Here is a 25,968-nt window from a genome sequence, read left to right as displayed (position 1 = left end):
AATATCAGGCCCTTCATTCCGCTTCTGAGTTTGTATGCTTATTTACTATGCTTAAAGGCTAAGTCCACCCTAATACCGCGTACACACGATCGGACATTCCAACAACAAAATCCATGTTTTTTTTCCGATGGATGTTGGCTCAAACTTGTCTTGCATACACACGGTCACACAAATCTTGTCGGAAATTTGGATCGCCAAGAACGCGGTGATGTACAACACGTACGACGAGCCAAGATAAATGAAGTTCAATAGCCAGTGCGGCTCTTCTGCTTGATTCCGAGCATGCATGGAACTTTGTGCGTCGGAATTGTGTACACACGATTGGAATTTGTGACAACAGATTTTGTTGTCGGAAATTTTGAGATCAAGATCTCAAATTTTGTTTGTCGGAAATTTTGACGGAAAATATCCGATGGAGCCCACACACGGTCGGAATTTCCGTCAACAAGCTCCCATTGAACATTTCCCGTCGCAAAATCCAACCGTGTGTAAGCGGCATAACATCTCTACATCTACAGACATCCATGATCTTATTCCCCGTACACACAATCGGACTTTCCAACAACAAAACTGTGGATTTTTGCTCGAAGGATGTTGGCTCCAACTTGTCTTGCACACACACGGTCACACAAATGTTGGCCAACAACTACGTGATATCTCCATTACGAATGCTAGTTTTACAAGACTGAGCCCTTCCGGCTCGTACTTGATTCTGAGCATGCGTGGACTTTTGTGCGATGGACTTGTGTACACACGATCGGAAAGTCAAAACAAACTTTTGTTGGCGGAAAATTTGAGAACCTGCTAGCCAACATTTGTTGGAGGAAAGTCTGACAACAAATGTTCGATGGAGCATACACACATTTGGACTTTCCGCCAACAAGCTCACATCCAACAAATCCGATCCTGTGTACGGGGCATTAGACTAACCTATCTAACCCTGTAAAGAATTAATCAGTATAGGAGGGGCGTGGCGTCTGAGCCCAAATTGGCTGCTTAGCTTCCGAGCTCCGCCATTTCACCGGGGGAATCCACTAGCATCGGAGCCTTACGAAGCGCCATCCGAGCACATACGACCCCACAGAGCCTGCACCATCATCCGAGATGCTGAGGAGAAGGAAGGAACCTCCGCCGCAGCTCCGTAAGCTGCTGAGCTACTATTCCAATTTGGCACGGCCTCACCAAAATGGCGCCCGGCCGGAGAACGGCACAGACAAAATCGCAGCCATGGCCTCTCCGCCTAGACACAGCGGCACCGATCATGATAAAATTTGCAGATCGCCGCCATTACTAGTAAAAAAGAAAATAATAATAAAAATGCTATAAATCTATCCCGTATTTTGTAGACGATATAACTTTTGCGCAAACTGATCAATATACGTTTTTTGAGATTTTTATTTTTAATTGTCACTCTTTTTTTGTTTATAGCGCAAAAAATAAAAACCACAGAGGCGTTCAAATACCACCAAAAGAAAGCTCTATTTGTGGGGAAAAAAGGACGTCAATTTTGTTTGGGTGCAACGTCGCACGACCGCGATTGTCAGTTAAAGTGACGCAGTGCCGAATTGCAAAAAATGGCCCGATCATTCAGCGGTCAAATCTTCATGGACTGAAGTGGTTAAACATGAATAATCAACTAAACATGCTTACATGTACAGAAAAAACATCTCATATGTTACAGTCATAAGCACACCATTAATAGAATAGGTCATTTGAAAGAAAATCTTACCCAGAATGCAGATACGGTTTAGTGGGAGATGGAAACACCTAATGGACTGTTTTGCGGAGCACTTGTGAATTATAGAAGGGTTACTTCCCAATAATGAAGCCTGAGGGATACAAAATGAGGCCAAACACTTTTTATAAAGAAGGAAAAACAAAAAAACGTAAAGCATGGGTACATAAACATAAAGGTAAACTAGACATTTATTCTACATTAACTAGAGCCTTCTTTCCCTCACTTGATTCAAACACCTGCTACATCGGTCAGTTTGTGAATTTAGAGTGTTGTGAAAAAGGCTGTAAGCCGAAACGCGTCAGTGGTTTTTATCTTGACCTTTATGTAGCAAATAAAGATTTTAATGGGATTCTGGAGTTGCCGGCTCCATTTTCCTTAGAGTAACATAAAAAATATACCCTTGAACTACAAATATGGTATCTATGCATATAATACTTGTACCCACCAAAGGAGGGGTTGATATTCCTTTAACCCTTTCGCTGCCAGAGCCGTTTTTGCGTTTTTTTGCATACATGTTTAGAAAAAAAATTCCGGCCTGAAGATTACACAAAACCCACAAATATTATATATTTTCTGAAAGCAGACACCCTTGCACTGATTGCAAATTAAGCCTTTGTGTGTTGATATTTTTATCAAAACGTTCTTTTTGTTGCTCTTGCTGCTAAGCCTGGCTCACTTCTGGTTACCTCAAATAGCAACAAAGTGCATCTTAACACCTCATGCACAATTAGGCCTCATGCACTTTGTTGCTGTTAAACTCATGTTTTTGTGAGTTTGGGTGTTTTTTTAAAAGCCCTTAATCTCCCCTCTATCAGTGGCGGCTGGTGCTCAAAATTTTTGGGGGGGCACAAGCAAACTGAAAAAAAAAAGACATCAATTGCAGTCACTGTGTCCATCAAACGCAGCTACTGTGCCCATCAAACGCAGCCACTGTGCCCATCAAGCGCAGCCACTGTGCCCATCAAGCACAGCCACTGTGCCCATCAAGCGCAGCCACTGTGCCATCAGACGCAGCAACTGTACCCATAAATTGCTGCCACTGTGCCATCAAATGCAGCTACTGTACCCATCAATTGCTGCCAGTGTGCCCATCAATTGCTGCTAGTGTGCCCATAAATTTCTGCTACTGTGCCCCATCAATTGCTGCCAGTGTGCCCCATCAATTGCTGCCAGTGTGCCCATCAATTGCCGCTACTGTGCCCCATCAATTGCCACTACTGTGCCCCATCATATGCTGCCAGTGTGCATAGCCTGGTTGTCGGCACTTACCTGTCTCGCAGCGGATCACGGTGGCGTCCTCCACGTCCATGCTCCTTGATGTTTCCGGTCCTCTCTATCAGGCGTCCAATCACAGCGCCTGTTGTTTCAGCCAAAGCAGGTGATAGGTAACCAGACCCGAGCATATGATTGGCTGAGAAGTGGGTCAGTGTTAGGAAAGCGATTTATTTGCTTTCCTAACACAAAACTGAGTAAACAGCGAACGCACAGCATTGCGCCCGCTGTGTGCCATTTTGGAAGCCGATTAGAGCCTATGGCTCTAATCAGGGTGCCTATTAGAGCCCATGGCTCTAATCAGGCACTTCCAAAAAACCCAGCTGCTTTAATTCCGGTGCCCGGCGCCCGACAAGGGGCCGGACACCTGAATAGGGGGCGGCAGCGGCGACCATAGATAGATTCATGCAATGCATGAATCTATCTATGGTGAGAGAGAGAGAGAGAGAGGTGACAGGAGAGAGGGGGTGGCACTCCTGTGCCCTTTATGGACACACCATCACTGCCCTCTAAGATATCCTTTGTATCCATGCACACATGGAATTTTTTCGAAGTTTATGGGCTGTTGTCTGAATGCCCTAAAATTGCGTTCAGGAGCAGTTCTTCTGACCACAAAAAAAACGCTGAACGCTGAAAGCTTCTCATAAGCGCGCATAAACTCTAGGCACATTTAGCCCTTCAGCGTTTATTTATTTCAATGGCCAGAATAAATTAAAATTCTGGCCAATGAAATAAATAAACTCCCAAACTCCAAAACCCTGTTAAACTCAGATAAACTCACCTAAACTCTTTTGAAAAAAATTTAGCTTAGGTGAGTTTATAACATGGATTTCCTCCTGTCAGGATAAACAGTGTTTAAAAGAAACCGGTGCGCATGAGGCTTTATGATCATGGCTGGTATACAAAAAAAAAAAAAAAGGAAATTATACCCAAATAATATTATAATAATTGTCATATGGGTCTACAATGTACAAAAAATATAGAGAAATTAAACCTTTTTTTTTTTTTTTCAAACTTTAATTCTAGTAAAAAAAAATAAAGTGATAGCCCATTAAAGGATAAAAAAGTCATCTTCTCTGCAATACTCACCCTCAATCCATTGCTGTTCCCAAAGCTTTTAATAGAGATTACTGTGACTTAGCACCACAGTAAACTCTGATGATCCTGTCTAAGTTCATACCATTGGGTTTGTGTACATTCAGTCCACAAAGTATGAAGAAGTTGTATTTCATTCAATGGAATCTGAAGTTAATTGATAATATTGATATTGCATTGCCTTCTACAACAGATGGGTCCTCATTTATACATGTTATGTTCTGTTTTCTTTCTGCAGACCTATCCAAGTATCAAATTATAAAGTATATTTGGGCATGTACCAGCTGAATGTGATCAGCTCTCATACAGCTCGTGCTAATGTAATCAAAATCATCATCAATAGTCAATATACAAGCACTGGGAGCCCTGGGGACATCGCCCTGTTGCAGCTGGCCACTCCTGTCACCTACACTCAGTACATCAAGCCAATCTGTCTGCCATCTTCCAACACCACCTTCCCCTGTGGTACGGAGTGCTGGGTGACCGGCTGGGGGAGAAGATCTTATGGAGGTGAGTCCATGACATGTAATAAGAGGGGGTGCCCGCGCTGATGGTATAATTCCTATAGTAGGATCTGCTGCCTCCCAGCAGACCACCTACCTAGGTAGGGTCTGATTGTAAAATATAATATAAATGATGGTGGTAGTGGTGCTAACTGAATAATGTGACTTGTGGTATTCTGAGGTGTAATAAAGTGACGTGATAATCTGAGGTATGACGATCAATATAAAGTGACATGTGCAAAGTTAATAATATATAGTGATAATATTAATTGGTATTAATTTTTAACAGCACCCCAATGCACCTTGCTAACGTGAGTGAGAAATCAAACAAAGATCGACGAAATGCGTAGGGGGGAGCCACAGCATCATTGCTTCACTTCTGGTTTTCACTCGTGGAATCACAGAGGAATCTTAGACTTTACTTTTCTCACTGCTAATACGATTTTAATCAAATGTAAGTGCATATCTACCCATATATGGGAAATACAATTGTTCCAATGTTATTTGCACTACCAAGTAATGCTTTCTGTGCAATAACGAGGAGAAAAAGCTGACAAGAGGCATTTTCTCTGGAGGTCTGTTCCAATATGCATTTTTTTGCATTTTTTTGTATTTAATTAGCATATGTCACTTTACATTGGTATTGAAGACATATATTTTATCACCAATTGTTGATCCACTGCTTTTTTCACTGTATTATATATATATATATATATATATATATATATATATATATATATATATATATATATATATATATATATATATATATATATATATATATATATATATATATTAATAATATATAGTGACACAGTAAAAAAAGTAAATAAATAACAAATTAATAATCAAAAAATCTGAAAAATCAAAAGAACCAAAAAAATGCTCATGGTGTTATAATGAAAAATGGTCATGTCCTAAACTCTGTAAATAAACAGTCCATATCAATTGCCAACAAATCAGTGAACGTTCTTCAAAGTAAATCAAGTGACTTAAAAATCCTTTCAGTGACTTGGAAAGATATTAACTAGATTGTGCAGGTGCTCCAATCTGTGCTTTTCTTATGAAATTGCACTTACCAGAGAGCACTCCCCTCTAGGTGGTGTTGCACCTGTACAGCCACACTGCTGTGTATTGGAACAGACCTCCAGAGAAAATGCCTCTTCTTAGCCCCTTCTCCTTGTTATTGCACAGAAAGTAATACTTCGTAGTGCAAATAACGTTTTATTTCCCATATATGGGTAGATATGGACTTACATTTAATTAAAATCATATTAGCAGTGAGAAACGTGAAGTTTAAGATTCCTCTGCGTTCCACCAGTGAAAACCGGAAGTGAGGCAATAATGCTTAGGCTCCTCCCTACGCGTTTCGTAGATTTTTGCTTGATTTCTCACTCACGTTAGCAAGGTGCATTGGGGTGCTGTTAAAAATTAATATCGATTAATATTAGCACTGCAGTCCTTTTGTAAAAAAAAAAAAGAAACTTTTTTTTGTGCGATATGTGAAACCAAGCAATTTTAAGTGCAATCCCACAATACACATGAGTGTATGGAGCATACAGGAGATCAATCTATGTATAGCCTTGCCTAGAAGGACCTTTAATCTTCTTCTTGTCTGTGTTTCATCACCAGGGAGTGTAGTTTCACATGGGACCCTCCAGGAGGTCATGGTTCCTCTAATAGACCGCAATACATGTCAAACAATGTATAACAATGCAGGAGGTGACATCACTATCCAGTATGATCAGATCTGTGCCGGCTACAAGGATGGGGGGAAGGATTCTTGTCAGGTGAGTGACACCAAGATCGTTCCAGCATAACTCACCATTAGAATCTCTTCACAGGAAACGGAAGCAATGCATGACATCAGTTAAAGTGATACTAAAGTCTATTTTTTTGTTATAAAAAATACGTTATTCTTGCCTTCGTAGTTACCTGATAACAACAAGGGGGAAGTGGTCACATTTATCCATGGCAACAATACCAATGCTAAATATCTCATGTCACTCTGCAGCTTGAAGTTCATTCAGTCAAATACCTATTTATTCGGCGATTTGCACAAAATTCTCCATAGGTTGCACACAGTGCAGAAGTCTTCCACATAGTGTTTCCCCTGCTGGTCGTTTGTTCTTAGCCTATTAACTCTCATGGGCAAATGTTCTTAAGCTATTTTTCTCTTGGGATCCAATGTTATGAGTTTACATACACCAACAAGGAACAAGGAGGCAGCAAGGAACCTATTACACACATATTAAAAACATTACTCTTGCATAAATGTTGTAATAAAGTGGCTCCCTAATACTAAAATAGTTTTAGCTTGAGTTCAGCTCCAATATATGCTGTATATGTATGGGTATGATGCACAAAAGGGTTAGAATACCTCTACGTGCCATTCCCTATTTACATACCGCTATCCCACACCCATTTCCCCTCCCCACTCCATTTCTTTGACACTGTCATTAAAGCGGAGTTCCAGTCATAGATTTATTTTTCAGTATTCAGCTGCATTAAATATAAAGAACAACCTTTGGAAAAAAAAATCTTTTTTGCTTACCTTTTCAGGTCTGTTGCTAGGGGGCCCTCGTAATCTGCCTCTTCCTCTCCAAGGCGCCTGACGTCATTTCCCTTGGCGCCCGTGCGTGGGGGCGGGCACTTCCGACGATGATGCCCGTTGTGATGGCAACGTCAGAAGTGTACAGCGCTGCGCCATACATACGGCACATGCGCGAGAACGAGCAGTGCATGCTGTTGGCTCAGCTGCACCAGAGCCCGGAAGACAGTGCTTGTGGGCTTCAGATGCCCACAAGCACTATAGAATCTGACAGCAAAAAGGAATATAAATTATATTCCTCTACGAAATCTTCAATCCATGGCCGATTCAGCACAAAAACGTGAGTACTTTACATTAGCCTTAATAACAAAAGATATGGTTCCTAAAAAAAAAAAAGAAATTAACAGTGGGAACTCCGCTTTAACTATAAAAATGTGAAATGCAAGACCTTCACCGTCCATTTCTCCAATCTTTGCTCTACTCAGCAACAAGAATCTTCACATTTGTCTCCTATATTACCCCACCATGCTCACTGGTTCCATCTGCTGACCATCACTACTGTGCTGTGTAAGGTTTGGAAGCCAACTAGATGAACCACAGAACAAGCATATGATATAGAAGAGGGTTAGAACCCTCTACGCTCCATTCTTCATTTACATGCCACTTTCCGACACCCCTTAAACCTCACTTAAACCTCCCACCCCACCCTATTTCTTTGACTATATCACTAAGTGGAAAATGCCAAAGTAGGACCTTCATATACAACCCCTGTGTCTCTCGAAATGCACTGTGGTTCCATCTGCTGACCCTCGCTACTGTGTCCTGGGGATGTAGAAGTCAGAGAAACCACAGTGTCGGTCAGGGAACTAATCATGTGACACACTGGTATGTTAGACGTGAAAAGTATATTGCTTTGCAAACAGAAGAACAGATGGCAGGGTTGGTGGGTGTAACTCCTATTCCTTTACAGGTTCTGATTTTTGACATTTTTTTTGACTTGACAACAAAGTTGCTTTAAGCTAATTAAAATTGACTTGTTTGCAACTTCTTGCTCAGTGCCTGTTCCATACCCATTTACTGAGTGCTCAACTAGGTTGTTTAACTATACATTCATAGAAAAGTCAAGACTGAACATTTTCTTGATTCATTCTGAACAGATAGAAGTTGGGGCAGCTGATGATTATTGATGTCTTACAGGGTGACTCCGGAGGACCTCTGGTGTGTAAGGTCCAGGGCGCATGGTACCAGGTTGGAATTGTGAGTTCGGGAATAGGCTGTGCATACCCCAACTTCCCTGGCATCTACACACAAGTGATGACCTATCAAATCTGGATCAGCACCAACCTGAATGTTACATTCAATATTGTCTTAAGTATCCCTACACCAACGATGATATGTGGAGGAAGCCTCTACAACCCAGGTAATTGCAGTTTTACAGGAAACACTATCTATCCTTACATCAGTGTTCCATTATAAACAATGCCATCTAAAGGTAGTGTCACTTTATCATCACAAACAACTGGATGATGCATCGTCATAACTGATCTAGGCAATGGCGTGACCCTCCCCCAGCCTTTCACATAATCACTGGATGATCCTGCTGCAAAATACTCTTTCTGCTAGCACTAATATAATGGAAACCTTCCATCTCAGCTGACCTAGACGATGGGGTTGATTTACTAAAATAGTAGAAGACATTCACCTTGAAAAGAATACCCAATCATGTGAAAGGAAATTTAAAAAAAAAATGGTTTAGCTACGACATGATTGGAAGACTGAAGTCAGCACAGCTTTCCTTCATTCGCTAAGCTAAGTAAAAAAATTACTTTACGAAGTGAACATTCTCTACTCCTTTAGTAAATAAACAACTTTGTCTTCTATTCCCAATATACAAAAAAAATTAAAAATTAGTTAAACGAAAATAGGGGGGAATGTGCTTCTTAAAGGCTATTTAAAAGTAAGAAAAAAATGTAATATATTCAGCGTACCAGTCCTAACAGCTACAGCCATGGGCCTGGTAAACCGTGACAAGTATGTGTGTGTATATGTATATATATATATATATATATATATATATATATATATATATATATATATATATATACATACATACATACATACATACATACACATAGTATCTTGCTAAAGTGAGTACACCCTTCACATTTTTGTAAATATTTTATTTAAAACGTCTAAAAGGCTGGCAACAAAAGTGAGCCTATGTGAAAATGTCCAAATTGGGCCCGATTAGCCATTTTCCCACCCCGGTGTCATGTGACTCATTAGTGTTACAAGGTTTCAGGTGTGAATGGGGAACAGGTGTGTTAAATTTGGTGTTATCGCTCTCACTCTCTCATACTGGTCACTGGGCGTTCAACATGGCACCTCATGGCAAAGAACTCTCTGAGGAACTGAAAAAAAGAATTGTTGCTCTACGTAAAGATGGCCTAGGCTATAAGAAGATTGCCAAGACCCTGAAACTGAGCTGCAGCACGGTGGCCAAGACCATACAGCGGTTTAACAGGACAGGTTCCACTCAGAACAGGCCTCGCCATGGTCGACCAAAGAAGTTGAGTGAACGTGCTCAGCATCATATCTAGAGGTTGTATTAGGGAAATAGACGTATGAGTGCTGCCAGCATTGCTGCAGAGTAGGGATGAGCTTAGAGTTCGAGTCAAACCCATGTTCGACTCGAACATCGCATGTTCCACCGTTTGTGGAATTAAGAACGATATGGGCCGTTCATGACAAATTCGAGTGGCGTGTCACGGCCCATAATTCACTGCGGCATCGCAGTGCATTGCTGGCTGATGATTGGCCAATCACAGCGACATCTGTACAGAGAGCCGTAATTGGCCAAAGCCAGGGTGGCTTTGGCCAATTATGGCTCAGGGGGTTTAGTACACGCCCCACACTATATAAGGCCGCCTGCATGTCGGCCCTGTGTAGTGTGTTCCGGCGTTGATAGAGAGAGACAGTGTCATTTGATTTAAGTTAGATAGAGTAGGCAGGTGAGTCAGTTAGCTGCACTCAGTGTATTGTGTGTATATATATATATGCATCCTAGGTGTTATATGTGTGTGTGTGTATATATAAATATATACTGTATTCAGTTTAGCGAGATCCGTTCCTGTTATTCTCTTCCTACTGACAGGCAGGCAGGTGTTTTTACAGTATTTACAGCTACCTGAAGAAAATTGCTGGTGTTCTTCTGTTCCTATTAGCTACAGTATTTATAGTTAGTGTAGTGCGTCCTCTGCACAGTGTGCACCTAAAGCTACCTGAAGAAAATTGGTGGTGTTCTTCTGATCCTATTAGTACTGCAGGCAGCTGCAGTATTTACAAGTTAGTGTAGTGCGTCCTCTGCACAGTGTGCACCTAAAGCTACCTGAAGAAAATTGGTGGTGTTCTTCTGATCCTATGAGTACTGCAGGCAGTTGCAGTATTTACAAGTTAGTGTAGTGCGTCCTCTGCACAGTGTGCACCTAAAGCTACCTGAAGACAATTGCTGTTGTTCTGCTCCTATTAATACCACAGGTAAGCAGCTACAGTATTTACAGTTAGTGTACTGCGTCCTCTGCACAGTGTGCACCTAAAGCTACCTGAAGAAAATTGGTGGTGTTCTTCTCATCCTATTAGTACCACAGGCAGGCAGCTACAGTATTTACAGTTAGTGTACTGTGTCCTCTGCACAATGTGCACCTAAAGCTACCTGAAGACAATTGCTTTTGTTCTGCTCCTATTAATACCACAGGCAGGCTCTGTGTCTAGAGGCAACAGTGCTGGTTGTGGAGACGGTGCATCCTCATCAGCACTTGGCCATGGGACACGCTTGTCCTTTTTTTTGGCAGCTGGCCGTGTTGAGCCACAACATGCGGAAGACTTGGTAGAGTGGATGACCAAGCCGCCTTCATCCTCTCTCACCCAGGCTCAGGGTACTTTGTCTGGCAAAGCAGCTGCCAACGCGGCCTCTTCCCTCGGCTCAATGGCATCAGTCACTCCTTCCCTAGCCCTACCATGTCCTCCTGAGGAGTCCCCCGAGCTGTTTGACCACAGTGTTGGGTACATGCTCCAGGAGGATGCCCAGCGTTTTGAAGGCTCCGATGATGGTACCCAGCTAGAGGAAGGCAGTAACGTGAGACCAGAGAGAGGAGGTGCCCAAGAAGGACAGCAATCTGGCAGTCTTGTTCCCCCAGCTGCAGCATACTATCAGGTTTGCTCCAGTGATGAGGAGGGAGGGGATGATGAGGTCACTGACTCCACGTGGATGCCTGATAGGAGAGAGGAGGAGGAGGCACATCACCAACAAGGCAGGATGGCCTCCAGGGGGCAGCTTAAGGGCAGCACACCGACTGCATCACACCGCAGAGCTCCGCATGTGCTGTCTCTGCGCGTTATTCCAAAAGATCTTTGGTGTGGGCCTTTTTTTAGACGAATGCATCAGATCCCACCACTTCTATTTGCAACATATGTCTCAAGCGTATCTTACGTGGCCAAAACATCACCAGCTTGGGCACCACATGCTTGACCAGACATATGTCAACCTGCCATGCAGTTTGTTGGCAAGCGTACCTAAAAGACCCACACCAAAGAACAAAGAGGACCTCTCCTTGCTCCTCATCAGCTGGGATCTCCAACCCCACTATACCTTCAGGCCTCTCTGAGACCTGCACTGAGAGGAATGAAGGTGTAGAATTAGGTGTGTCACAGCCAATTACTTGGGGGCAATCGGCTATCGGTACACCAACGTCAGATTGTACCAGGCAAAATTACCTGCCCCAGCTGTTGTACCGCTGAAAGAAGTTTGCTCCCAGCCATCCACATGCCTAGCGGTTGAATGCTAGCTTGGCTAATTTGCTAGCACTTCAACTGTTGCCTTTTTAGTTGGTAGACTCTGCCCCTTCTGTGAGTTTGTGGAATGTGCGGTTCCTCAGTGGCAGGTTCCCAAATGCCAGGAGGAGGAGGATTGTGTCAGCATGGAGGTGGAGCCTGGCACTCCGCATCAGCAGCAGTCTTTAAGGGATCATTTACAGTCCCAAGAAACCCATGGACTTGTATGTGGCTGGGAGGAGGTGGCTGCGGATCATGTCGTCCTTAGTGACCCAGAGGACTCCGGACCGAACGCCTCAGCAAAGCTACGCTGCATGGCCTCCCTGATCCTTTGGTTAGTCAAAGAAGGAGCGGTGGAGAAGGTGGCCATCTGACCGATGCGTTCAGACAATTTATTAGTCCGCAGCCCCAAGGTATGATCGGATCCAGCAACCATCGCCAGCGTCTGTTTTACATGGTGCAGGAATACCTAGGGGAAGATTTGACTTGGACACCTTTCCCACCGAAAATCCTCTGGCTTACTGGGTCTTGAGGGTGGATCACTGGCCATAGCTTGTACAGTAAGCAATTGAGCTACTGGCCTGTCCTGCATCCAGCGTTCTTTTGGAACGCACATTCAGTGCTGCTGGAGGCTTTGTAACCGATCACAGGGTGCGCCTGTCCACCGACTCGGTCTATCGACTGACCTTCATAAAAATGAATCAGTCTTGGATCACCACCAGCTACCAGGCACCTGATGCTGATGTAACCGAATAATTTTTTTTGAAATGTCAGATCCCTTCAAGACTGCCTATGCTGATGCTGAGTGACTATCCTGTTATGCTGAGTGATTATCCTCTTCCTCCTCAATGATCATGCTGATAGCTTGTAAGAACATTTTTGGTTCTGGGCGCCGCCACCAGTGGCCAAGGCCCAATTTTTCAGCCCCTGTTTAACAGGGGCATGTAATTACATTTTTTGATGCAATATTTTGCAGGAGTGTTCGTTGCTGCACTCAACTAGAGTATGTATGTGTATATATATATATATATATATATATATATATATATATATATATATATACACCGTATTTATCGGCGTATAACACGCGCCGGCGTATAACACGCACCCAAGTTAAGGAGGGAATTTTAAGGAAAAAAACTTTTAGGAGTAAAGTTTAAGGAAGAAAAACTTACATTAAAATGCCCATCAATGCAGCGTTATCGGTGTCCATCTGCAGCCTTGTCAGTGTCAGTGCAGCCTTGCCACAGTGTCCATTGCAGCCTTGTCAGTGCAGCCTTGTCAGTGCAGCTTTGCTCCAGTGCAGAATTGTCAGTGCAGCCTTGCCCCAGTGTCCATTGCAGCCTTGTCAGTGCAGCTTTGCCCCAGTGCAGCCTTGTCAGTGCAGCCTTGTCAGTGCAGCCATGTCAGTGCAGCCATGTCAGTGCAGCCTTGTCAGTGCAGCCATGTCAGTGCAGCCTTGTCAGTGCAGCCTTGTCAGTGCAGTAATGTCAGTGCAGCCATGTCAGTGCAGCTTTTCTCCAGTGCAGCCTTGCCCCAGTGCAACCTTGCCCCCATGCAGCCTTGCCCCAGTGCAGCCTTGCCCCCCCGTGCAGCCTTGCCCCCGTGCAGCTTTGTGGGATCGCTGCGATCCCTGCCGTCATACACAGCCTTGTGTAAATTTAAATATGGCGCCGAGACTGCAGGGACTCGGCGAAGCGCTGATACACATAGCCGAGAGTCCTCGGGTTTTCTCGGCGCCGCTTACAGTCCCGCCCAGTTCCGCCCTATGGGCGGGACTGTAAGCGGCGCCAAGAAAACCCGAGTACTCTCGGCTATGTGTAGCTCCGCTCCGCCGAGTCCCTGCAGTCTCGGCGCCGTATTTGAATTTCCACACGGCTGTGTATGTCGGCGGCGATCGCGGCAATTGCCGCAATCGCTCCGATCACACACAATTGGGGGGGAATCGGCCTATAACACGCACCCACGATTTTCCCCTGATTTTCAGGGGAAAAAAGTGCGTGTTATATGCCGATAAATACGGTATGTATGTGTATGTGTGTATATCATATGTCATTTTTTTATACACCGACCACTTTATTAGGTACACCTTGCTACTGGTATAGGAAAGGAAGACCAAAGATGAGAGAATGGTTCAAGAAAATCAACAAACTCCACAGCCTAGAATATCTTAGGTTCAGCAAAGGGACAAAAATGGAGTCCTTTGAGTTGAAGTGGAGGGATTGGGTGGAGTTCAGAGACTCCCTAAGAGCGGCTAGCACCTAGTTGGACCCCCTTTTGACTTCAGAAGAGATTTCTTCATGGCATAGATTCAACAAGGTGTTGGAAACATTCCTCAGAGGTCCATAGTGACATGATATCATCACAGAGTTGTTGCAGATTTGTCTGCTGCAAATCCATGATGAAAATCTCCACCACATCCCAAAGGTGCTCTATTGGATGAGATGTGGTGAGTATGGAGGCCAATGGAGGACAGTGACCTCATTGCCCAGTGGTGAGATAATTGGAGCTTTGTGACATGGTGCATTATCCTGCTGGAAGGAGCCATCAGAAGATGGGGACACTGTGTAGTCATAAAGGGATGTACATGGTCAGCAACAATACTCAGGTAGGCCGTGGTATTTAAACGATGCTCAGTTGATATTAAGGGGTCCAAAGTGTGCCAAGAAATATCCCCCCCGCCATTACACCACCATCACCAACCTGAACCGTTGATACAAGGCAGGATGGATCCATGTTTTCATGTTGTTTACGCCAAATTCTAACCCCACCATCTGAATGTCCCAGCTGAAATCGAGACTCAACAGACCAGGCAACGTTTTTCCAGTCTTTTATTGTCCAATTTTAGTGAGCCTGTGCGAGTTGTGGCCTCAGTTTCCTGTTCTTAGCTGACAGGTTCGGCACCCGCTGTGGACTTCTGCTGCTGTAGCCCATCTGCTTCAAGGTTGGATGTGTTGTGTGTTCAGAGATGGTATTCTGCATACCTTGGTTGTAACGAGTGGTTATTTGAGTTACCGTTGCCTTTTTATCATCTTGAACCACTCTGCCTCCGACCTCTGACATCACCAAGGCATTTAGGGCCACACAACTGCCGCTCACTGGATATTTTCTCTTTTTCGGACCATTCTCTGTAAACATGAGAGATGGTTGTGTGTGAAAATCCCAGTAGATCAGCAGTTTTTAAAATACTCAGACCAGCCTGTCTGGCACCAACAACCATGCCATGTTCAAAGTCACTTAAAGACACTTTTTCTCCTCATTCTGATGCTTGGTTAGAACTTCAGCAACACACACAGTATATATTATTATATAAGCTAAACTATTTTTTTTTTCTTGTGTCATCTGCTACAGCTTTTTCAGTGTGCGGTTCCCCCTTGGTGTCCAGTCGGATAGTTGGTGGTACAGATGCATTGGATGGGGAGTGGCCCTGGCAGGTCGCTGTTATAGATACAGAATCAAATAAAGAATATTTATGTGGAGGCTCCCTGATCTCACAGGAGTGGGTTATGACAGCAGCACATTGCATCAACTAGTGAGTATAACATGTTACCTTTATAAACCAATTCTTCCATCAGGCACCAATTATTTTCATTCTGCTTTTGGAAAAATGTTTCTAAAATCCATAGACATGTTTATTGATCCAGTGTTCACCTTTTATAAAGTGTCCACTTTAAAACTGCCAAGTGTACCCCATTGATCATCAGTGAATGATTTCCATCACCAAAGAGCCCCCGTATGAGTGCTAATATTGGGACCCTTATTCAGCTATTGAGTTCATAGTCTTATTCACTGGGGATAGATAGATGCGGGTGTAGAGTAGCCCATACCATACCCTAAACTCATAATTTACCACTTGGGTATTAGTAGCACACTTGGGACATGAAGGGTGCTTTGAACTTTTCTCCGCCTAGAACTAAGCAGGGTTCAGGTCTACGTGACAGCAGGAGGAGGTCTTAGCTGTATTATAAATGGGCCACTGTCATAACACTGCCCAGATTTAAAGTCTCTGGCAGTCTTGAAGTCTTCAGCCTAAGGCACAGGCTCATTTACTGTATCTCACTGTGGTTCTGCTGGTTCTGCAGCCTTGGCTTTAGCTTTTCATACACCTGTCCTTCATCAAAGGAGGATACAACACTCATAAGCTTCATTCTACATACAGAGGTTTGGCAGCCTATATTGTTTTTGTGACTCTGGCTTGTGTACCTGTAACCTGATTACCAGTTCCTGGATCCTGTCCCTCTGCTTTTGCTTGTCTCTCTGTTTCATTGTGACCTTGACCTTTAGTTATGGGTCTTCCTGTTGTTCCTCTACTGCCACCTACTTGCTGGTAATCCAGTTGCAAATTGAACCTTTTTGTGTTGATGTCTTCACCAAAACGTTCTTTTTGTTTCATTTGTTGCTAACCCTGGCCTATTTCTGGTTATTTCAAATAGCAACAAAGTACATCTTAACACCCCATGCAAGGTTAAAATCATGGCTTGTAAGTAAAAGAGAAAATAACATAATACCTAAACAATATTGTACTTAAACCTTAAATGGGTCTTTCAAAGTTAAATTCCAGTAATAGTAAGTAATAGCCAAAAAAGATATAAAAGGCACATTTGCTTCGATACCCTCAATCCATTGCTGTTCCCAAAAGAACTGATTTTTTTGCCACTAGATGTGCTCAGCCTTTTAGGATGAATGACAGCCACCATCAATCAACCCACCTCCTCTGAGCCTATGCTATCATGATCCCGCCTCCAGCCTATGACTGGACAGTGAAGGAGAAGCAGCACAGTGATAGGCCCACCTCCCTGCCACTCTGCTCCCTTCCTTTATCAGCATGCTCCATGATTGGTTGGCTCCTTGTACTGCTTATCCTTTCCCTAGTCTGAGTTTTGCTGTAGATGGACACACGATCGGACATTCTGACAACAAAATCCTAGATTTATTTCCAATGGATGTTGGCTTAAACTTGTCTTGCATATACACGGTCACAAATATGTTGTCGGAAATTCTGAACGTCAAGAACGCGGTGACGTACAACACGTGCGACGAGCCGAGAAAAATGAAGTTCAATAGCCAGTGCGAATCTTCTGCTTGATTCCCAGCATGCATGGAATTTTGTGTGTCGGAATTGTGTACACACGATCGGAATTTCCGACAACGGATTTTGAAAATGTCTGATGGAGCCTACACATGGTCGGAATTTCCAACAACAAGCTCACATCCAACATTTGTAATTTCAACAGTGTGTACGCGGCATAAGAGTCTCATACCAATTCAGGTGCTTACACCACTTTCATAAAAAAAAAATGCATGCAATGATGTATTAATGAGAAAACAAAAATAAGTGCAGCACTAAAACTTAATATGAAAATAAAACATATCATACTAAAAATAACCTGAAGAGTGATTAACCCACCAAAAGAAAAAAAAATGAAAAGAAACAAGTCTCCCGTAGAGGACTAAAACAAATATCTCACCATATATAAAAAGTGAAAAAATAAAAAATATTAAATCCAGATTACAAAAGTGAATCAAGTCCCAATGACAAGCAATGCAAAACTCAAAAGTCCATAAACAAGGTGAATTGAAGACCAATGTGCATATATTCAGAGGGAATGTGAAACAGGTGAGTGCAACATCCAGAGTAATTCACACCCAAGTGAGATATGAGGCTCCTTACCAGCTCGAGGTGACCACCATGACAGTGGTCTCACCAGGCATTTGGGAAATTATCAGGTCACCCACAAACCTATGCCGATATTCACAGTTGAAAGCGTAGTACTCAAAAGACAAAAACAAGAAAGGCTCCCATAGTGTAAAATTGCAATACAGTGTGGTTTATTGGGCTATAAGGTTGCACTTACAAGAATTTTCATCCATTAAAAGCATGTAGCCAAACATGAGGATCGCGGCGTCTCCACGAGCTTCCGCCTGCTTACTGTGTATGTCCCATCAATCACAAAAGAAAACGTAATGACGTCAGCGTCACGGGCTCCTCCCTGGGTCCTTTACTAATGAACGTATTAATCAATAGAAATTGCATTTGTTTTGTTTCTTTTATATCTGTCCATTTAAATTTTGAACTTTTTTAATCTTTTAGGTCTCAAATATATACATACAATTGCATTCCACTTCTGAGCCCTTAATAGAGATTACTGCGACTTAGCACCACAGTACACTGTGATGATCCTGTCTAAGTTCATACTATTGTACATACAGGCCATTCATAGAGAACACATTATGAACAAGTTGTATTTCATTCATTAGATTCTTAAGTCTATTGATAGTAATGATATTGCATTGCCTTCTGCAGCGGATGGGTCCTCATTTATACATGTTATGTGCTGTTTTCTTTCTGCAGTCCTATCCAGCTATCGAATTATAAAGTATATTTGGGCATGTACCAGCTGAATGTGATCAGCTCTCATACAGTCGTTGCCACTGTAAGCAATATCATTGTCAATAGTCAATATACAAGCGTTGGGGGCACTGGGGACATTGCCCTGTTGCAGTTGGCCACACCTGTCAGCTACACTCAGTACATTATGCCAATCTGTCTGCCATCTTCCACCACCACCTTCCCCTGTGGTACGGATTGCTGGGTGACTGGCTGGGGTACAAGATCTTCTGGAGGTGAGTCCATGCAATGATAAACACAAGTGACTTTTCTAATTTTCATTGTTAATTAATGATGGGCAAATCTAACTGGGTTGGATTTGCAAGGGTTTCATCAAGCCCTGTTGGAAATTCATTAAAACCTGAACTTAGCATTGAATCCCTTTTGAAGTCTATGGGGGGGGGGAATCTTGATCCTAAATTCTGGCCATATTCAAGGCTAATTTGCAAACTGTTGTCAAAAAGGACATGGAAAGGTGGACACTGCCATGAGGGACATTTAAGAAAGCAAAAAAAAAAAAAAGAATACCATACAATGGGAGAGGGTCCTTTTAATGAAACTTTCATAGGGATAAAAAATAAAGCACCATTTATTTCAATGACAAGCTCAGGAGTAGGGATGGGTTTTATGTTTGGGTCAAGCTTAAGCTTGCCCTGAACCCAAGTCATTTGCAGTACAGGATCTAATCTGGTCATTTTCTGCAATAGCAACCAATTACCACATTGCACTTCATGACCTCTGAACTGTGGTCATGTGGCTTCAAAGGGCCATTAATGTGGGTTTTCCTATGGTCCAGCCACTTCAAGGTTCCCAGAAGCCATTTGTCAGTGTGTATTTTAGAGACCTGGAATAGATAGGGAATACTGACAGACTGTTTGCAGGAGGTTTTACAGAAGTTGCTGTTTTACTACACATGCTGAACAGTGCTACACCCAGTTCTACGTATCTGGTTATGGTCTCTGAAATAATACTCTCTACTTTTTATTTCATGATAAAACCTGCCTGGTCTCTCTCTACTAATTTGTGGCCTAACAAAACTGCTTGCATACTGTGTATGATGCCTGTACAATATATCTGGTTATTGTCTCTGAAATAATACTCTCTAATTTCTATTTCATGATAAAACCTGCCTGGTTTCTCCCTACTAATTTGTGGCCTAACAAAGCTGCTTGCATACTGTGCATGATGTCTGTGCAATATATATATATTTTTTGTCTCTGAAATAATACTCTCTATTTTTTTTTATATAACAATTTATTCTATTGTAAATTTTTTAAAGAAATACAAAGTTGTACAATGCATATACATATTAAAAGAATATGTCGATAGGTGATATAAGCGAACCATTTTATGCATTAATACATGTACATGCCTATAAATTTACACAGTATTATGTTATATCTGGAAAGGAAATCTGAAATGTCAGGTGGGGGGAGGGGGGAGTATTGGAAAGAGAAAAGAAGAAGAAAAAAAAAAAAGGAGGTGGGGAGGGGGGGATGAGAAATAAAGTAACAAGGTGCAGACAAAAGGGATTTATGTCAATAACAGATGACAGAAGGTTTGGTTTAAAATGATACCTTGATTGATTGATCTAGGCTTTCTGTCATCTAATTTTTATTTCATGATAAAATCTGCCTGGTCTCTCCCTACTAATTTGTGGCCTAACAAAGCTGCTTGCTCACTGTGAATAGAGTGCACAATATTTCTCACTATTGTTTGTGAACTAACAAGACCTTTAATCATCGTCTTGTCTATGTTTTATCACCAGGGAGTGTCGTTTCGTATGGAAGCCTCCAGGAGGTCATGGTTCCTTTAATTGATGGCAATACATGTCAAAAAATGTATAATAATGCAGGAGGTGACATCACTATTCAGTATGATCAAATCTGTGCTGGCTACAAGGATGGGGGAAAGGACTCCTGCCAGGTGAGTGACACCAAGATCATTTCAGGATGGCTCACCATTAGGGTTGCCACCTCATCCCTTTAAAACCGAACACATGCTCTGTGGCTGATTAAGAAGATAATTAAACTCACTTGGTGCCTTCTCTGCATTAAATTGGCCTCAGAACCTTTGTAATTCATATGTGTTCGGGTTTAAAGGGATGAGGTGGCAGCCCTACTCACCATTAGGATTTCTTCACAGGAAGCAAAAGCAATGCATGACATCAGTGATACTAACTTCTATATTTTTATTTATTTTTTATAAAAAAGAGGTTATTCTTGCCTTCTTTGTTACATAATAACAACAAGGAGGAAGCTGTCACATTTATCATTGGTAATAATACCATTTCTTTTTTTTTTTTTTTGTTTCATAATACCATTTCTAATCATTTCACATCACTCTGCAGCTGAAAATTCATTCAGCCAAACACCTATTCACCTCCCACATAGTGTTTCCCCTGCTGGTAGATTGTTCTTAGTCTATTAACTTAGTCTATTACCAGTGTTCTCAACTCCAGTCCTCAAGGCGCCCCAACAGGTCATGTATTCTGGCTTTCCATTATTTTGCACAGGTGATTTGATCAGTTTCACTGCCTTAGTAATCACTACAGACGTTTCATCTGAGGGAAATTCTGAAAACATGACCTGTTGGGGGGCCTTGAAGACTGAAGTTGAGAAACACTGGTCTATTAGTCTATTAACTCTCATGGTCAAATGTTCTTAAGCAATTTTTCTCTTAGGATCAAATGTTATGAGTTTACATTCATCAACAAGGAATAAGAAGGCAGCAAGGAAACTTTTGCACACATTTTGCATGAATATTGTAATAAATTGGACCCTTATACTAAAGTACCCCAAACTCGCTCATCCATGTCTTTATGGACCTTGCTTTGTGCACTGGTGCGCAGTCATGTTGAAACAGGAAGGGGCCATCCCCAAACTGTTCTCACAAAGTTGGGAGCATAAAATTGTCCAAAATGTCTTGGTATGCTGACGCCTTAAGAGTTCCCTTCAGTGGAACTAAGGGGCCAAGCCCAACCACTGAAAAACAACCCCACACCATAATACCTCCTCCACCAAATCATTTGGAGGGGTAGCCCAATACTTTTGGCAATATAGTGTGGGTGAGTGAATTTGGGATGGATGAACTTAATTGGCCTGCACTGAGTCCTGACCTCAACCGGAGAGAACATCTTTGAGATGAATTAGAGCGGAGATTGCAAGGCCTTCTCATCCAACACCAGTGCCTGACCTCACAAATGCTCTTCTGGAAGAATGGTCAAACATTCCCATAGACACACTCCTAAACCTTGTGGACAACCTTCCCAGAAGAGTTGAAGCTGTTATGGCTGAAAAGGGTGGGCCAACTCAATATTGAACCCTAAGGACTAAAACTGGGATGCCATTAAAGTTCATGTGCGTATAAAAGCAGGCGTTCCAAAACTTTTGGCAGTATAGTGTAGTTTCACCTCTTTCTTCTCCTTTATTCAGCAATAAAGGAGTATTATGCACAAAAGGGTTCAATTCCTTCTATGTGCCATTCCCTATTTACATACCGCTATCCCACACACATCTCCCTCCCCACTCCATTTCTTTGACACTGTCATTAAGTACAAAAATGTCAAAAAGCAAAACCTTCACTGTCCATTTCTCCAAATTTTGCTTCACTCAGCAACAAAAATCTTCTCATGTGACTCCTATATTCCCCATCATGCTCTGTGGTTCCATCTGCTAACCATCACTACTGTGCTGTGAAGGCATTTAGAAGACGGCTAGAGGATTCACAGAGCTAGCATATGATATAAAAAAGGGTTAGAAACCTTCTATGTTCCATTCCTCATTTACATACCGCTCTCCCACTCCCCATTACCCCCCCCCCCCCCACCCGATTCCTTTGACTCTATCACTAAGTGCAAAAATGTCCAAAAGTAGGACCTTCACATCCAACACCTGTGTCTCCCCATGCACTGTGATTCCATCTGCAGACCACCACTACTGTGCCTTGTAGGGATGTAGAATTGGGCTAAAGGAACCAAATCTGCAATCAAAAGAATGGGAGGAGGGGTGAGTGCAGCTTTTCTTCATTTGCAGGTCCTGAGTTTTGACATTTTTTTTTACTTGGCAGTTGCCAAGTAAAGGATGAGTTGCTTTAAGCAAATGAAAATTGACTTGGTTGCAACTTCTTAAAGTTCTTCTGCAGTGCTAATTCTGTACCTATTTAGTGAGTGCTCAAATAGTTTTAATTACACATTCACCGAAAAGCCAAGTCTGAAACATTTTCTTGATTTGTCCTTTACAGATAGACATTTGGTGTAGCTGATGATTATGTCTTACAGGGTGACTCAGGAGGACCTCTGGTGTGTAAGGTCCAGGGCGTATGGTACCAGGTTGGAATTGTGAGTTCAGGAATAGGCTGTGCCTACCCCAACTTCCCTGGGGTGTACACCCAGGTGACGGCCTACCAAGCCTGGATCAGCAAGTACCTGAATGTTACTTTCAGTGATGTCTCAAATATCCCTACACCAACGAGGGTATGTGGAGGAAGTCCTTTACTAACATCCAGCTTCTCTCACTATCGCTGGATGATCCCGGTCCCAACTATTCTTCTGCTGACACTAATATAACCATAGACTTCCATCTCTGCTGACCTAGACAGGCATGGAGATCGTTCACTTTGCATAAAATAGAAAATCATGGGAAAAAAAAATGTGTTTGAGCTCACACATAATTGGATGTGCTAAGTAAATAGGATGGACTAAGTAAAAAAGTTAGCATGTTCTACTCCTTTAATAAATCAACCATACTGTCTTCTATTCCCAACATATGAAAAATAATTTAAGTATTATGAAAATACAGAGGTATTTGTTTAAACTGAGGAGCTCCTTAATGCCTATCCAAAGTCAAGGATAAAACTGTAATATATTCAATTTAGCAGTCCTGGAATGGAGTGACTACATTAGGGCTAGGTGTTAGGACAACAAAGCACCTCCCCCTCTGATCATGTTGACGGGGGGGGGGGTCCGTAGTCCACATGGCTTGGGGTGCAATGCAGCACAGGCAGAGTGCACAGGAATTTCAGAGCTCACTGAACTTCTGGCAGATCTATAATTATTTTTCATTGGGAGACATGAGGAAATATACATGACGTGCAGAGGTGGATGACATTTTTGTTTCCATTAATGTAAAATTTTTAATTTCTGATTGGCACTTTCAGTGCTTTTGCATGCAGTGAGGAAAGAGTGAAATCTGAATTATGAACTCCAGGTAAAAGGCTTCATACATAGATGTGTGAACTATCTTAGCTGGTAAAAGATTTATAATCCTGTTATGGGGTATAATTACAAATACTCAGGCCCCATAGGAAAATTTTGATGGGACCCAGTAACTATTATCTTTTGTCTTTCATCTTAACATAAAGTACTATATGTCTAGAAAAGGCAACAGGAGAGTTGTCAGCACAGTCAATGCACGACTAGGGTCCGGTGCAGTGACTAAAAGGTATATTATTTATAATATTATATTATAAGGATATTTTATATATTAAAAAAATTATTCAAAGTGAAGTATGGTCAGACCTGACTCATTCATACTTCTTTTTTGAGACACACAGTAATATTATTTTTAATATATGGTGCTTATAGTGCAACCCTTATGGCAGAGCTGTGGACAATGTTGCTCTTAGCACTTGGTTAATGCTTTTCTATTATTTAACACCAGCTTTTGGTTATGAATGTTGCCTTACCTATAGTACATATTAACCTGTGTTCCTGTATACTTGTTTGTATCTTGACTAAAACCTAATAAAAATATTGAAAAATAAATATTTTCCTTTACTTCTTCCCCTATAGACTCAATAGAAATGAGAGGAAATCTCCCCAAAGTGATGGAAATCCCATCTTAGAAAGTTGTTGGTGGAACAGGTTTCTCCATTGGGAGATGTCCCTGCTATTTTTGTCCTGGTAACGGCTAAAAAATTGGGATTTTTCCATACTGTACTAGTATCAACTAGGACAAATAGAGAGTAGGGATGAGCCGAACCCCCCCCCCCCCCGGGTTCAGTTCGCACCAAAACCTGCGAACGGACCCAAAGTTCACGCAAACTTTAGAACCCCATTAAAGTCTATGGGACTCGACCGTGCAAAATCAAAAGTGCTAATTTTAATGGCTAATATGCAAGTTATTGTCCTAAAAAGGGTTTGGGGACTTGCCCCAGGGGACATGTATCAATGCAAAAAAAGTTTTAAAAACGGCCCTTTTTTCGGGAGCAGTGATTTTAATGATGCTTAAAGTGAAAAAAAGTGAAATATTCCTTTAAATATCATACCTGGGGGGTGTCTATAGTATGCCTGTAAAGTGGCGCGTGTTTCCCGTGCTTAGAACAGTCCCTGCACAGAATTACATTTTGAAAGGAATAAAAGTCATTTAAAACTGCTTGCGGCTTTAATGTAATGTCGGGTCATGGCAATATGGATGAAAATCAGTTCGAAAAACGCCATGGGTACCCCCCAGTCCATTACCAGGCCCTTTGGGTTTTGTATGGATATTAAGGGGAACCCCGCACCCAAATTAAAAAAAGGAAAGGCGTGGGGCCCCCAGGCCCTATATACTCTGAACAGCAGTATACAGGCGGTGCAAACAAGACAGGGACTGTAGGTTTGTTGTTAAGTAGAATCTGTTTGTAATTTTGAACTGGTACACTTTTTTTTTTTTTCAAAAAGATTTTATTTAGATTTACAAAGTGTAAAAAATAATACACAACCTTTTGTAAGACATTTTACAGATGAAAAAATGTAGGTACATACGTATGTTTATCTAGGGGATATACACATATATACCAGGATTGGAGGGCTGAATAACATAAAATAAACAGATCATAACATTCCAATAGCTGACTATTAGGAGGAGATACCTGGATGGATCTGTTTATAGGAAATCCCTAGGATTTGCTAGATAGAAACAAAAACAAAAACAAAGGAAAACAAAACAAGAAGGGGGGAGGGTAATGGAGTGGGGCATAGTGGGGGGGGGGGGGCCCTGTGGCTGAGGCATAGACAATTGTGGAGGTAAGCTTTACAATAATGAATAGCTAGTAATGTTTGAGTGAGGGCAAAAACTGAGCTAAAGCCCTTTAGATGTGAGATGCCCATTGAACGAGAATAGGCTGAAATTGGCTAGTTCCTCCTAAGTGAGAGTTGAGAGCATGAATGAATGCCATTTGGAGTAAAAGCGAGCTTTAGATTTTTCCTATTTGAAATCTGTGTTTAGACGGTCCTTGATTAGGAGATGAAGGAGCTCTTGTTTGATTTTGGTGATATTGGGGTTGTGAGAGGAAGTCCAATGTTTCAGTACATTTTTAAAGTGTAGCTCCAGCCAAAAAATCTATTTTTAAGCTTTTTTGGAAAACATAGGGAAGGGTTATCACCCCTGTAACATTTCTTTTGCTGTCTGTGCACCTCTTCAGAAGATTTCACCTCACTTTCTGTCCCAATGACAAATGTTTTTTGAAAATTTGGGGTTTTTAGTGATACAAGGATTGGTGATAAAGCATCAGTGAAGAGGAGACACGTTTTCCCATATTAACTCTTACAGCAGAGAATTTCCCTTCCTAGGGGTAGATTTCATCTCACTTCCTGTTGTCTCCTTCTGTT

The 25,968-nt window shown here is 42.1% G+C and overlaps 1 protein-coding gene across 1 annotated transcript in view; it reads left to right on the top strand.

Annotated features, from left to right (window-relative positions):
* LOC141147933 (transmembrane protease serine 9-like) overlaps positions 1–22,970 on the top strand; it is a 441,310-nt gene extending 418,340 nt beyond the window's left edge. The window contains exons 4-10 of the mRNA XM_073635092.1: positions 4,344–4,615; positions 6,241–6,398; positions 8,357–8,579; positions 15,341–15,521; positions 18,342–18,613; positions 20,146–20,303; positions 22,657–22,970. Of these exons, the coding sequence (XP_073491193.1) occupies positions 4,344–4,615; positions 6,241–6,398; positions 8,357–8,579; positions 15,341–15,521; positions 18,342–18,613; positions 20,146–20,303; positions 22,657–22,944 (1,552 nt within the window). The 3' untranslated portion in view covers positions 22,945–22,970. The remainder of the gene's footprint in view (positions 1–4,343; positions 4,616–6,240; positions 6,399–8,356; positions 8,580–15,340; positions 15,522–18,341; positions 18,614–20,145; positions 20,304–22,656) is intronic.
* Positions 22,971–25,968: the final 2,998 nt, after the last annotated feature.

The sequence above is a fragment of the Aquarana catesbeiana genome, linkage group LG06, assembly GCF_042186555.1.
Source record: "Aquarana catesbeiana isolate 2022-GZ linkage group LG06, ASM4218655v1, whole genome shotgun sequence".
Lineage (NCBI taxonomy): Eukaryota > Metazoa > Chordata > Amphibia > Anura > Ranidae > Aquarana > Aquarana catesbeiana.
This window is presented reverse-complemented; position numbering and strand designations above follow the sequence as displayed.